This window comes from Vombatus ursinus, unplaced genomic scaffold (assembly GCF_900497805.2).
Source record: "Vombatus ursinus unplaced genomic scaffold, bare-nosed wombat genome assembly UNPS02014808.1, whole genome shotgun sequence".
Classification (NCBI taxonomy): Eukaryota; Metazoa; Chordata; class Mammalia; order Diprotodontia; family Vombatidae; genus Vombatus; species Vombatus ursinus.
This window is the reverse complement of record NW_020954586.1, coordinates 1,289,330-1,303,295: the sequence shown is the minus strand read 5'-3', so window position 1 is coordinate 1,303,295 and position 13,966 is coordinate 1,289,330. Positions and strand designations below refer to the sequence as shown.

At 51.2% G+C, this 13,966-nt stretch overlaps 1 protein-coding gene across 1 annotated transcript in view; it reads right to left on the bottom strand.

Moving 5' to 3' along the window:
* RAMP1 (receptor activity modifying protein 1) overlaps positions 1 to 12,267 on the bottom strand; it is a 94,287-nt gene extending 82,020 nt beyond the window's left edge. The window contains exon 1 of the mRNA XM_027875365.1: positions 12,113 to 12,267. Within this exon, the coding sequence (XP_027731166.1) occupies positions 12,113 to 12,173 (61 nt within the window). The 5' untranslated portion in view covers positions 12,174 to 12,267. The remainder of the gene's footprint in view (positions 1 to 12,112) is intronic.
* Between the last annotated feature and the right edge of the window lie 1,699 nt (positions 12,268 to 13,966).

The window sequence follows — 13,966 nt, the reverse complement described above, 5'->3', positions numbered from 1 at the left end:
AGTCAAATTCAAGCAGCCTTTTGTCCTGTTCTCCGCTTCCTTTGTAACTTCTTCCCATCCCACCCAAGACTGCAAGCCCAGTGCCCTCCATCCCTTTGTAGTCCAGTAGACGTCTCTGGCCAAAACCTTTGGCAATCCGCAGTCCTCAGCTAGCTGCAAATGAGCCGACTTCCCCTGCGTCCCAGCTCCAGCTCAGCTTGGGGACAAAGCCTGCGGAGGACTCAGTGGGGTCTTCCTTCCCGTAAGGAAGCCCACCCGATAGCCTACGTACTAGCAAGCAGCTTTCCAACACCCAGCTGCTTCCAAAATGGCAAACCATCAGATGTTGCTGCCCCAAAAAAGTCTTCTCTTTCATTCCTAATTTCCAATTTACATGCTTCTACAGGCAGGGCCAATGCTGGGCAGATGACCAGTATTGAACGGGCTGAGAAATTCCTTCTTGCTGCCAGAGTTTTCCATAAGCAACTTAAAAAGGGAAACACCTAAAAGTGCCATGAGACAAATTCTAACAGTTACAATAATAAATAACGTCTTCTTTAAAAAAGAAAAGGAGTTAGGTAAAACTCTCCAATACAGGGCCACTTTCTGACAATGTATGCGCTGTTCTGGGCCCAGAGTACTCCACTCCTCTCCTAAGAATAGGAAGAGGAAGGTATGTCTCATTATCTATCTCCAGGCCAAGTCAAGTCTGCAATAGGAAGATGTTTTAGAGCCGGGTCCTTGGGGTGTGAGTGAGTGCCTGGCCGAGCAGGGCATGACCCCCAGCCCAACTCACATCAACCGGAGTTTGGAAGGCTCCAAGCATATTTCCATTCCTGGTCATCAAGAGGGGAAAGTTGATGGCTTTTACCAGGGGATCAGGAAGAATGACGCTGCCCATCTACTCCTGACCCTGATGATTTCTCAGGTCTGAGGTTCAAATTTATGGACCACGGCTGTGACCATCTCAGGGAGAGCTGCTCCAAACCAGGACGATGTTGGACGCTTGTTTTCTGGGATACCTAAAGCCCAAGGATCTTCTGGGTGCCACCCAAGAAGGGCGCCTGAGTCTATACTGTTCTGTCCTTGGATGGTTCTGGGCCATAAGTGACAATGTCATTAAGGATGGATTGGAGGAAATGGGAATGTTCAGCCTGGAAGAGAGAATGATGAGGCGGGAGGGAAGGAGCAGCTAGCACATGATTGGAGGATTGGACCCCATTTTGGCCCCAGAGGGTAGAACAAGCAGCAGTGGGCGAGGGGCAGAGAGCCAGATTCAGGCTTCAAGTCAGGAAGCCCTTGCTGACGGTGCAGCCATCCCACAGCGGGCTGGGGTAGCAGGGTCTCTCCTCAGCTGAGGGCTTTGGGCAAAGGCTGCTGGGACGCTGGCTGGCCCCTCCAGGGAGATCCTTATGCTGATACAGGCTGGATGTGTGTGTGTGTGTGTGTGTGTGTGTACCCAAGGTCAACCTTGATCACTGCCTCTCCCTCCCCCTTCCTTCTAAGTGGGTTTGAATCCTGGCTTGGCCACCCAACACCTGTGTGACCCTAGGAAGTCATTTCGGTTTTCTGCGCCTTAGTTTTCCCCACCTCTAAAGTGAGGTCCCTTTTGGCTCTAAGTCAATGTTCTTACGTCCTTGGATGTCATTGAACATCTTTGGGACTCAGTTTCCTCATCTGTAAACTGAAGGATCCTTATGATCCTTCATGTCCAGGGTTCTTGTTAAAAAGGATATTAAAAGGCAGGTAGACTCAGGCCAGGAGGACTCGAGTTCAAATGTGGCCTCAGACACTTACTAGCCGTGTGACCCTGGGCATGTCACTTAACCCTGATTGCCTCCCCCCTTCCCCCAAAAAGGCAGGTAGAAGCTGCTTTTTTAGTTACCAAAGTGCCCCCCCTCAGAGGCATGACATATTCAGCTCACTTTGCTGCTGTTCAGAGAGCGGACTTTCCTGTCTTGGTGTAATTCCTGGGAGAACCCAACACAGTCACTCTCTAGTACCTTTCATCTACGGGGACGCGAGGGGTTTAATAAGACCGAGCCAGTAATCTTTCTAGGGTCTTGGGAGGGAAGAAGGTGACAAGGACTGACCCTGGCCCCTGATAAACTTGACTGGAAACAGGGAGGCCAGAGACTCAGCTTTGACTGGACCCAGCAGCCCTGGGGGGAGGCCTAGGTCCAGAATGGGGTTCCAGGATCTGAGGACCTGATCCTCGTCGGGGCCTCTCACCCTGACTGCCGTCCCAACTCTGCCACCGACTGGCTGAGTCGCCCTAGAACTGCCCTGTGCCTCAGTTTCTCCATTTGTAAAATGAAGCAAGTGAGGCCCACCGATGGGAAGTCAATTTGCCGAGGTCCCAAGGGTAGTAACTGGGATTTGAACCCAGGTCTTCAGAATCTAGTTCCAGAGTCCTTGAGAATACTGATACCACAGAACCATTCTTAGGCGGTAATATGGGTCAGCTCTTTCATTCATCCATTAAGTCCATACTGAGCACCGACCTGTGCCAGGCAGTCGGCTGGGAGCTGACCAAAGAGTCCCTCCCCTTGAGGAGTTAATGTTTGGGGGTAATATCACAAACGGAGAATAAAGACAGAGCAGACACGAGGTCATGAGGAGGGCACGAGGTGCGAGCTGATGGAAGCCAGGAATCCCCAGAGGCAGAGACGAGGAGGAGGAGGAGGGGAAGGGGATCTCAGGCCTGGGCCCAGGCTATCCAAAAGCAGAGGCCAGTCCGGCGCCTGCAGCCCTCCAGCTGCTTCCCCTGTCCCACTCTATTTTCACTACGAGGCTTCCTTAGCGGGGCTGTGCCTGTGAATGAACTCATGACAGGCAAAACAGACCCATTGAGGCACAGAACAGCTTTCAGTCTGGGTGGGTGACAGCCTCCAAAGCCACAGCCATACAAGGTACCAGAGCTGGCCAGGGTGAGACCCTGCTGTTGTGCAAACATTTCTTTTATTAATCCTATTATCGACCCCAGCGCTAAGGAATTATAACACCACTGGGATGTTTGTATCAGTAATGCTGTTATTAGCTGGCTAAAGGGTTGAGACATGAGATTAAAAAATTGTCTAGACATGACCCAAGGCAGCATAGACACGGGAGTGGACCTGAATTTTACTGATGGAAGACCCGAGTGTGAATCCTTGCCCCGTGGCCCGGGACGAATCCCTTCACTCATCTGGGTCTTTGCTTTTCACCTATAAAGTGCAGGAGACAGAAGCAGTTTGGGACAGTGGAAAATGGGCTGGATTTGCCCCGACAAGTCCAAAAGAGCAGTGATGGAAAATGCTGGCCACCTCCACAGAAAGCACCGTGGAGTCTGAATGCAGATCGAAGCAGACTATTTTCACTTTGCTTTTTGTTTTTTCTTTCTCATGGTTTTTCTCTTTTGTTCTGGTTCTTCTTTCACAGCATGACTAATGTGGAAAGATGTTTAACATGATTGTACATGTATAACCTCTATCAGACTGCTTGCTGGCATGGGGAAGGGAAGGGAGGGAGGGAGAAAAATTTGGAACTCAAAATCCTACAAAATGAATGTTGAAAACTATCTTTACATGTAATTGGAAAAAAAATAAAATACTATCAAGAAAAATAAAATAAAAAAGAGTGTCAGATTTGAAATCAAAGGCTCTGGGTTCAAATCCCAGCTCTCTACTTTCTATCTGTGACTCCGGGCAAGTCACCAGATGAGCTCTGAGCTCCTTTCAGGTTCCATAATCGTTTGCAGAGTCAGACTGTCTACTATACGACTGACTTGGGTTTTACCCAGCCCAGCCCCATCTCCTCCCTCCTTCCAGTCCCATCTTCCATCTCCACTGGCAGTGAGGTTTGTCTGCGGGACAAGTGTCTACCCCCTTTGCCCACCTGCTGGAGGTATGGTGAGAAGGTGGGGGCCACAATTGCCAGTTTCACGTGGGCAAAGGAGTAGCAGAAACTTTATCTCGACGGAAGATTTGTAGAAAGATCCACATCACCTAGGAAACGTGGATCATACTACACCTGACCCATCCTCTTAAGCTGCCCCTGTTTGGTAGCAGAAACAGGGCAATACCTCAGTGCCCAGTGCTTGCCCCATTTCCACCCCAAAGTCCCAAAGGCATCTTAACTGAAAAGCAGCTAAGCAATAAGGCAAAATTCAAAGGAACAAACACGGCAGGAGGGGGGCCGACATTGACACAGGGCTCTCGGGTTGCCGACCACTTTACAGTCACTGTCTCATTTCATGCTCACAACATCCTGGGAAGTACAACTGACTATAGGTTATCACCCCCATTTTACAGGAAGAAACTGAGGCTCGGAGAAGTTGAGGACTTGCCTATGGTCTCGCAACTAGAAAATTCTGGAAGTGGAAATTGACCCCAGGACCAGCATTCTTTTCACGGTACTTCTGGGAAATCAAATGCTGGCCATTTAGGATTATAGATTTAGAACTCAAAGGGATCTCAAAGGCCACTGAGTCAAACCCCCTCATTTTACAGATTAGGAAACTAAGGCTCGTGAGATACGCATTGATTTGCCTGAGGTCACTCAGACAGCATGTGTCAGAAGCAGGATTTGAACCCAGATCCTCAAATCTGATCTGAGGTCAGGGTTGTTTCCACCATCCCACACTCAAAGGGCTTAGACTTGTTCTGTTTGGTTCTAGAGGGAAGCTGCAGTGAGCCCAATTTAGACAATTGGAATTGTCCCAGTGTGGACTGGACCACCATGGGAAGGAATGGGTTTGAGCACTGAGGACTCCCAGCAAAGCACAATGCCCTTGGCTGGGCATGTTTGTATGGCAGGACGCACCAACGTTCTGTGTGGGGACAGGTTGAAGTCCCATCTCAAGTCTGGTTGTTTGGTTCCAGGAAATGACTTCTAGTACACTGGCCGTATAGGTGGAGCGATGCTAGAAATGGTCAACAGGGGGCTCCCAAGTGACAAAGTCAAATGGAGCAGTTGCCTGCAGAGTGCTGTCAGGACAGAGGATGCTTGGACCATCCAGGATGAGGACGTGATTCTTAGAAGGTAAAGGGACGTCCTCTAGATCGAGCAGGAAAAGCCAGCACCTAAGAAGTCTTTGCCAGTAGACACTGAGTCAGCATTTGGGGGTTCAAGAATGATCAAGACCAGGTGCATTTCCACCGGCTGGGGTCAGAGTCTAAAGTTAAGGTCAGGTGAAGGTCTGTCAATGTGAGATAAAAGGGATCAGAAAAAGAGGCCAAGTGGGTGTGGACAATCGCTTCCCATGTGCTGAGAGCCCAGAGGCCAAAGGCAGCCAGCATTCGATAATCGATTAGTTTCTACAGTGCCTCATGTTCCTAAAGCCCTTTGTGCACATCATCCCATTTTCTTCTCCCAACTCCGCCTTAGCCCATCTATCATGATCCACCTTGTACCACAGGGAAAGCTCTGAGAGGTCAGGGACTATCTGAAGGTGAGGTTTTGATATCTCCCCTGTTGGTTGTCTGCTCACGCTCGAGGCCGTTACCTGAGAGCTTTCATCATTCCTTTCTTTTTCTTCTTTTTCTCCCGTTTCTCACTTTCTGACTCCCTCCCCTCGATGGCAGTTCCCTGGCCTCCTCTCACCCTGGGCAACTCAAGGTTCGCCAGGTTGGGCTTTTCTTCTCAGGTGACCCTTAGGGTCACTTTAGGAACTGGCCCCGGCTGGTGCAGTTGGAGGCAGATGCCAGCACGGACATGAATGAGCTGGAAAACGTCTAGAGGAGGCCGAAGGGCCTTGAGCTCATAAGGAGACAGAGCATTTCTTGAGTGTTTACTCTGTGCCAGGTGCTGTGCTGAGAGCAGAGAAGCACATGGAAGTTTGCATTCTAACTCAGGGAGCTGGGAGTTCATGGATTCCCCTACAGACCCAGGCCGTAGGCTGTGGGGATGCTTAACCGGGGTGGGGCAGGGGACGGTAAAGCTTCCCTCTAGAAACAAACAGAATAAGTCTGAACCCTTTGAGTGTGGGATGGTGGAAACGGCCCTGGCTTTGGATCAGACTTGAGGATCTGGGTTCAAATTCTGCTTCTGACACATGCTGTCTGAGTGACCTCAGGCAAATCAGTTCATGTCTCATGAGCCTTAGTTTCCTAATCTGTAAAATGAGGGGGTTTGACTCAATGGAAAGGAAGGTGCAGGGGGAACAGGAAGCCTGGGTTCTATTTGAAGGGTTGTTATGTGGGAGGAGAGGTTATACTTGTTCTCCTTGGTCTCCGAGAACAGAATCAGGGGAATAGGGGAAGTTGTAGTGAGGCAGATTCAGACTGGACGTCAGGAAAAGATTCCCTTACAACTTATATTGTTGTTGTTCACTCTTTGTGACCCTAGCACTCTCCATGGGGCTTTTGGGCAAAGATACCGGAATGGTTGGCCATCTCCTTCTCTAGCTCATTTTACAGATGAGGAAACTGAGGCAAACAAGGTGAAGTGACTTGCCCAGGGTCACCCAGATAGTAAGAGTCTGAGGCCAGATTTGAACCCAGGTCCTCCTGATTCCAAGACTGGCCCTCCATCCCCTGTGCTAGCTAGCGGCCTTCTTCCTTACAACTGGAAGTGACTAAAAATGGCGTGGGCTCCTCCTCACCGAAAGTCTTTAATCAGAGGTGAGGCGGATGTGATGGAAGGCTTTTTCATTCAGATCTGGGGTGGTCTTGGCTGGCTGGCTACTGAGGGCCCTTCAAGCTCTGAGTTCGAGTTTGTCTGACCATCCCTGATTTGAACAAAGGTCAAGTATGTCGGACTGGACAAAACCAACTGTAGGTGAAACAATTAATGAGCAGTCATGAGGCCTCTGGGAGAGCCTTGGACTAATGAAATCACAGTCCCAATCCCTATGCTGACTCTATACCAGATGCCGGGAATCCTGTCCTAAGGGAGTTTACCATCTATTGGCGATATAAATGTGTTTATTCTTGTGCTTCTGCAGAAACACTCCCTAGATCAGGGGTTCTTAGTCTGGAAGTAAGTGAACTTTGATTTTTTAAATTAATATTTTGATCGTTGCATTTTATTATAATCAATTTCCTCTGTAATTTTATGTATTTGATTTCACGCATTTAATAGCATGATTTTGAGAAAGGCCCACAGGCTTCACCAGACTGACCAAGGGATCCATGATACCAACCAGAATGAGAACCCCTGGAATGGATGGTACGAAGTGACTTGGGTCTCCAGTAATTATTAGCTTTTGTCGAGGTGTGGGATGACCACAGCTCAAGCAGATCTGGCACCGTTCCAAGGGTCTGAGCTGAGTTACACAGCAGTGACAACCTAGGCCTGAATTTTTATTAATTCCATTCTTCACACATTTTTTTTTTTTGGTTTAGGTTTTGTTTTTTTTTTTAAAGGCAATTAGGGTTAAATGACTTGCCCAGGGTCACACGGCTAGTGAGTGTCTGAGGTCAGATTTGAACTTAGGTCCTCCTGAGTCCGAGGCTGGTGCTCTATCCACTGCGACATCTAGTTGCCCCCTCACACATTTCTTAAATGTCCATTCTGCACACAGCACTGTGCTTGGTACAGTCTAGCAGGAGGGATACTCTAGTCTGTGGACAGGTCATTTGTGTCAAATACTTCATCCATCCATCCAGATGCACAAATTACTTGACAAATAATCCCCACGCCCCCCTTTCTGTGGCACTTTCAGGTTTTACGCAACCCTTTCCTCACTTCGGGCCTGTGAGGTCTGTACTGCAGATGTTTTCTAAATCTGCCAAATTTAGAGACAGATAAAGAATTTATTAAATATTTAGTATGCGCCGGGTACTGTGCTAAATGCTGGTGATACAAACACAAGCCAGTGGGCCCAGTGGGGGGCAAGGTGGAAATGTAGAAAGACTTGTAATAAAAACCAATGGACAGCAAGAGTTCGAAGGCTTTGTAGATGTCATTCTTGCTGGAATCACCCACTGTCCACGATGACAAAGCTGAGGAACATCTGAGGGGAATTTGAATCCAGATCCTTCTGACTCCAAGGCAAGTGTCTATGTTGAAGTAGTCAATTGATCAATAAGCATGTTAAAAGTGCCTACTATGTGCTAGTTGCTGAGGCTATAAAAACAAAAATGAAGCAGACACTGCCTTCAAGAAGTGTATTACATTCTCTAGGGGGGAGATATCGTGCACATGTAAGTGAAAGTATATAAAGTAATTGGGGAGGGGAAGGGGAGGCCCTAGCAGCCGGGGGGGGGGGAGGGAAGGAGAAACGGCTTCATGTAGGAGCTGGGGCCTGAAGGAAGCTAGAGAGTCTAGGAAATAGAGGGAAAGGGGGCGTGTATGCCAGGCATAGAGTCAGGGGCACCCCAGGAAAAGGTATGGAGAGGGCAAATGGAATATCCCATAGCAGGGACAGCAAGCCAGCAAGCTACCGTTTTGTGAAAACAAGAGACAACAGCCTGATTTGGGAGGGAGGAAAAAGAAATCCAGAGGTGAAACATTCCGGAGAAAACACACATGCCCTTAGATCATTGGGAGATGCCAATTCTGCAGGTCTCCCAGGGCTGAGCGCCATGATTCACAGCTAGCATCCTTCCTGGAAGAGCAGCTCTCAGGGGTGTGCATGGGCACCTCTCTCCTTGGGGATCCTCTCTCCTTCTCCCTCTGAACCACCCCCACTCTGGCCCCTGCTGACCAAAGCTAAGCTCTAAGGCAGCTGTGCCATCCCCGGGAGACAGCTGTCCCAGGCTGGGGGAACGTTCCAGCCAATAGCCTCACTTTGAGCAAGTAGCATCATTCTGACCGAGAGCCAGGGCCTTTCTTTGCAAACGAGCTGCTGGAAAGAGGACTCGGGCCCAAGCATCCGCTTTGCTGTTTTAATCAATTTCCAGGAAATGAATTTTGCAGGGCTTGGATGGAGAGCACCCATGGTGGGCAGGGTTTCTGTTCCCAGATGCTGCTGCCTCATCCATCCCCAAGGAGGTCCACCAGCAGTTACAGGACACCAAAAGGCAGGTTCAACAGCAGATAGAGGCCCCGTCAGCCAGAGGGAAGTGAAAGCGCTGGGGCTCAATTTGGGGTCAGATTTCTCCTGAAAGCTAGACCAATATCTTCTTTATAAGACGGGGGAAAACAGGCATCGTGTGTGTGTGTGTGTGTGTGTGCATGTGTGAGTGTGTGTGTGTGTGCATGTATGTGTGTGTGCAGACCACCTTGGCTTAGAAGCAAAGCCTCACATAGTAATTTGGGCTCAGTAACTGCTGCGTTGGGCGTCAGAGCACCTGGGTTGGAATCCCAACCCTGTGATTTACTTCTCCTGTGATCTTCATCTTTCTGGCCTCAGTCTTCTCCTTTGTAAAAGAAACATTTGGCAAGCTTGGTCCTGAAGAAGGTATGAGATGGTATCTCCCTCTCTTCTTTGCAGAGGTTTGGGGGAGGGAGGGCATGAACGTGGGGGTTGGGTAAGAGAACCCATGGGTTGTATAGTAGCCTATAAATGGCTTTGTGGACTGGACTGGGAGTCTGCAAGAACTTGGTTCAAACTGTGCCTCAGATGGTTATTAGCTGTGAGACCTTGGGCAAGTCACTGAACCTCTCCAAGGCTCAGTTTCCCCTTCTGTAAAGTAAAGTGAGACGTCACTAGATGACTCCTAAGGCCCTTTCCACGCAGAACCACATACATTATTGGACGATGTTGGTTAGTTTTGCTGAACTTCTGTCTCCCCTCCCCCAGTACTATCTCTTTCATTCTGCTACAAGGGAGAGAAATGGGAACATAGGAAATTCCCATCATGGAATGGACCTTCACTGACTATGTTACCACCCTCCCCTCCAGTTTCCACATTCTTCATATAGCCAGGCCCGCCCCATTTTCTGGGCTTGAGGCAGGACCCAAGGGGACCTTCTTGTTCAAACACAGATGGATGGGCTGGCCAATCCTGCATCCCACAGATGGAAGAGCAGCCCGGCCTGGAATGCTCAAGTCAGAGGGGAGCTGCCACGTGGAGGGTTTAACATAGCTTAACCCCATTTACAAAGGAATGCCTGAGATCATCTTCCTAGGAGTCAGGTGAGTCTACCGCAATTGGATGGATGGGGAAACCGAGCCTCCAAGGACCCTGGCAAGCTCTCTCCGACGTCCTGTCCCCTCTCTCTAGGTTGTGGTGGGAAGGGCTCCACCCACAACACCTCCGCAAAGGTGGCAACGATGGCCGGGGTAGCAGCCACTGCCGCGGCACACCATGGTGCGCCCTCCATTAAGCGGCCCTGAATCACCGTCCGCCAACTGGTGAAGGGCAGCTTGGTCTTTGCCACGCCCAGCTGCTCCAGGGGGCCCTCTACAGACAGTTCCATAGCCCACTAGCAACCTTGACTAATGCCCACCCACCCAACAGCTGCCCACTGGATCCAGGAGCCCTGAAATCAAGGTCTACCAACCCATTAAGGGCAGCTTGGACCCTGCCCAGCTGCTCCAGGAGGTCACCGCCCGACCGAAGGCCGAACCACCCAACAGTTGCCTACTCACCCAACGTGCTCGTTGGGCTTATCCGCGCACATCCGCTAGGAAGGATGGCGCTGATTCTGGGAACGCCCCTGCCTAGCCTGAAACATCTCTCTCCATCCTTCCCATTCATGTGTTCCCCTCCCCACAAACCATGTGTTCTTTCCTTCTTTCTTCCTTCCTTCCTTCCTTTCTTTTCTTTCTTTTCTTTCTTTCTCTCTCTCCTATTCCTCAGAAAAAGGCTCGGATTGTGTGTTGAATTGAGGTCCTCTCCAAAAGAATGCCAGCTAGGCATTGCAAATCCAAACACACAAAAGAAACATTCTCTGCCCTCATGGAGTTTACTGGGGATGGGGGTCAGGGGAAGGGTGTGCTGTGGGGGGAGGGGGAGCCACCGGCTCTGTGCTTATTTGAGAATGGAGAAACAGATTAATTAGGGAAGCAGCGTATCACTGAGGTTTTTTGTTTTTGTGTATGTCCTCCACACCTTTGGTTTTTAATTTTTTTCCCATGGCAGATTTGGCCTCTTTCCCTCTCATCACCTCTCTCACCCCAGAAAACAGGAAAAATAGAGCCCCTGTTACAACCAGGTAGAGTCAACCAAAAGCATTTCTAACCCCGGCCACATCTGCACCTCTTTGGCAGGTCAGGGAGGTCCAGGACATCACAATCGAAGAAAACGACTGATTTCAGTTAGAAATGAATGAAAATAAAGATGTCATCCCCCCCCCCATCCAAGTTCATGAACCTCCTGAAATCTATCTCTGCAGCCTTTGGAGGTCTGTAGCTCTAAGTAGGTCAGTTGGTCCGAACATAGTGCATGAAGAGGGTAATAAGAAATGCGCCAGGAAAGGTAGATCGGACCAGACTGTGGATGGCTTTTACATGTCACATCTGGCTGCAGCTGTTTCAGCAGACCGGGATTAAGCCCTTGGTACGATGGGGTGGTGGGGTTTCGGGGTTTCGGTTCTCCAGCTTAAGAAATGGGTTTTTCCTCCTTCAGAAGCTGAACTCAAGCCGGGGGGAGGGGGTGCATGTTTAACCAGGGCCTTTGAGTCCAAGATACAGCCAAGCCCTGGAGCTGGCAATCTTGGCACCAGAATTCTGGGGGTGGGGTGAAGCTCTGGAGGAAGGAGCCCCGGGAAGGTCTTCCCCACCCCCACCCCCAGGCAGGAGAATTAGACTCAGGTGGAATCACGGAGGGTGAGGAGGGGAAGGAGGAAAGAGGGGAAGGGAATAAAGGGGAGGGAGGGGGGAGGGAATTGGAGGAGGGGGGGGGGTCCAGGCAGATATAGCCCAACATTTGCCCGCTCCTCAGCTAGGTTCAGGGCTGCCCAGACTGCTGGAGGAGGGAGGGCAAATTCTGGTTCGGAAGACGGGAAACCCTTCTGGTTTCCAAGGCGCTTTTCTCCTCTTTTTCTCTCATTTCCAAAGGGCAAACCCGAGAATTCTCATCCGCTCCCTCTCGCACACATATACACTAAACAGACTAGACAACTGCCGATCTGACGGGGCAGTGACTTGGCCACGGTCTCACTGCTAGGCAGTGGAAAAGCAGAACTCGAACCTCGGGTTCCAGGCTCAGCGCCCAGCACTCTCTGCCTTCCCCACTCCCCACTCTCAGCAGCCAACCCCTCCCAGAGCCCTGGGATCTCAGCAGCCGCAGCAGCGGCAGCGGTGACTGTGGCTCCCACTTACCCAGGACCAAGCAGAAGAAGCCGACCAGAGGTCGACCCAGGGACGCCAGCGGCAGAGCCATGACTGGGACGAGACCCTCTGGCCAGACAGACAGAGCTCGGCTCCCCCCAACCTCGGGCAGCCTCCGCAGCAGCAGCCGCCCGCCCGCCCGTCCGTCCGCAGGAGGGAGGAGGAAAGAAGAAGAAGGCGAGGAGGGGGGGAGAGGAGGGAGAGGGCGGGGCAGGGGGAGGGGGAAGCGACTGAAGGCAGCCGGAGTAGGGGCAGGAGGGGAGCCTGACAGCCCCGCGAGCCAACCACCAGCACCACCCGGCTGGACGGCTCCGCCGGGAGCAGCCCCAGGCAGGCCTGGCGGGGGGGCCAGCAGGGGCAAGAGGGCGGAGGAGGAGACTGGCAGGCATGCAAATCACCTGGGCCTGCGGTCGGGGTTGGCCGCTGCTCCAGCCTGCTGTAGGACCCCCTACCCTTCCAGCCAGATCCCCTGGGGCTGGGCTGGGGGAGGGGAGACTCACACTTAGTTTCCAGGGGCGTGTCTAAGTTTAAAAAGGAACCTGAGTTTCCCAAAATAGCCTGGGATGGGAGTGGGGGGCGGGAAGCAGGGAGGGGCGGGACAGGACTGGCAGCGCGCGGGACACGCCTCGGCAAAGTGGGCATCCGCTTGAAGGGTCGACTTGGGGCTGTGATTATGGCCCTGGTGAGGGGCGAGGGGCGAGGGGCGAGGGGCGAGGAGCGGGACCGGCACCTGCCCCGCTGGAGCAGACTCTGCCCTCCCTCTTCCCCTCCCCTTCCTCGCTTCAGGCCGTGGTGCCACCAAGGACACGAAGCCCTTCCCAAAGCCCCCAGCAGCTAGTGACCGTCCCTCACCCCCACCCCACCCCAACTGACTCTACAGATTTTGTTTTGTGTTTGCCTGAGTCGGGGCCCGCCGCCCCAACCAAGTAAGCTTCTTCGGGGCAGGGAGGAATTGCTGGGGCATTTGGCTGTCCCCTCTGGCACATGGTAGGGGCTTGACAAATGACGATTGGTTTACTGATTGAATGCTTATTGGTCTGAATGAGGTTCCCTGGCTCCAGGTCCCCTGGGGCATCCAGGCTGAGCTTTTGTCAAGACCCAAGACATTAGCGCTCTGCTCTCTCCTGCCCTCCGGTGTGAGTCTCTAAGGTAAACTTTGGCTTTCAAAGCCCTTCAGAACCTGGCCAATCAGACAGTCAATAAGCACCTATTAAGCGCCTACTGTGCTAAGTGCTGGGGACACAAAAATGCAAGACAGTCTCTGCCTTCCAGGAGCTTACAATCCAATGGAAAGTGTGTGTGTACAAACAAGTCATATACAGGATAAATAGGAAATAATTAACAGAGGGAAGACTTTCCATACAGGTTGAGATTTTATTTGAAACTTACAGGAAGCCAGGTAGGTCAGTGGTCAGAACCTCGAAGGGAGCACTTTCCAGGCATCGGGAAAGAAAGCCAGAGAGAATGCCCAAGAGGCCTGGGTCACTAGATCCAAAAGTGTCAGGGAATAAGCTGTAAGAAGACTGGAGAGGTGATGAAGGGCTCAGAAGGCAGAGTATTTTCTATTTGTTCCTGGAGGTGATAGGTAGCCACTGAAGTTTATCGAGTATATGTGTTTGTGTGTGTGTGGGAGGGGTGACATGACAGGACCTTTGATTTAAGGAAAATCACTTTGGAGGCTAAATGGAGGGTGAAGAAGAAAGAGATCTGAGGTAGCTATTGCAATAGTCCAGGTATGAGGAGATGAGGGCTGCACCTCAGTGGGGACAGAGGAGAGAAAGGGGGCACAGTGGAGAGCTGCTGAGAGGTGAAATTCACAAGAGAAGCTGGGAGGTGAAATCAACA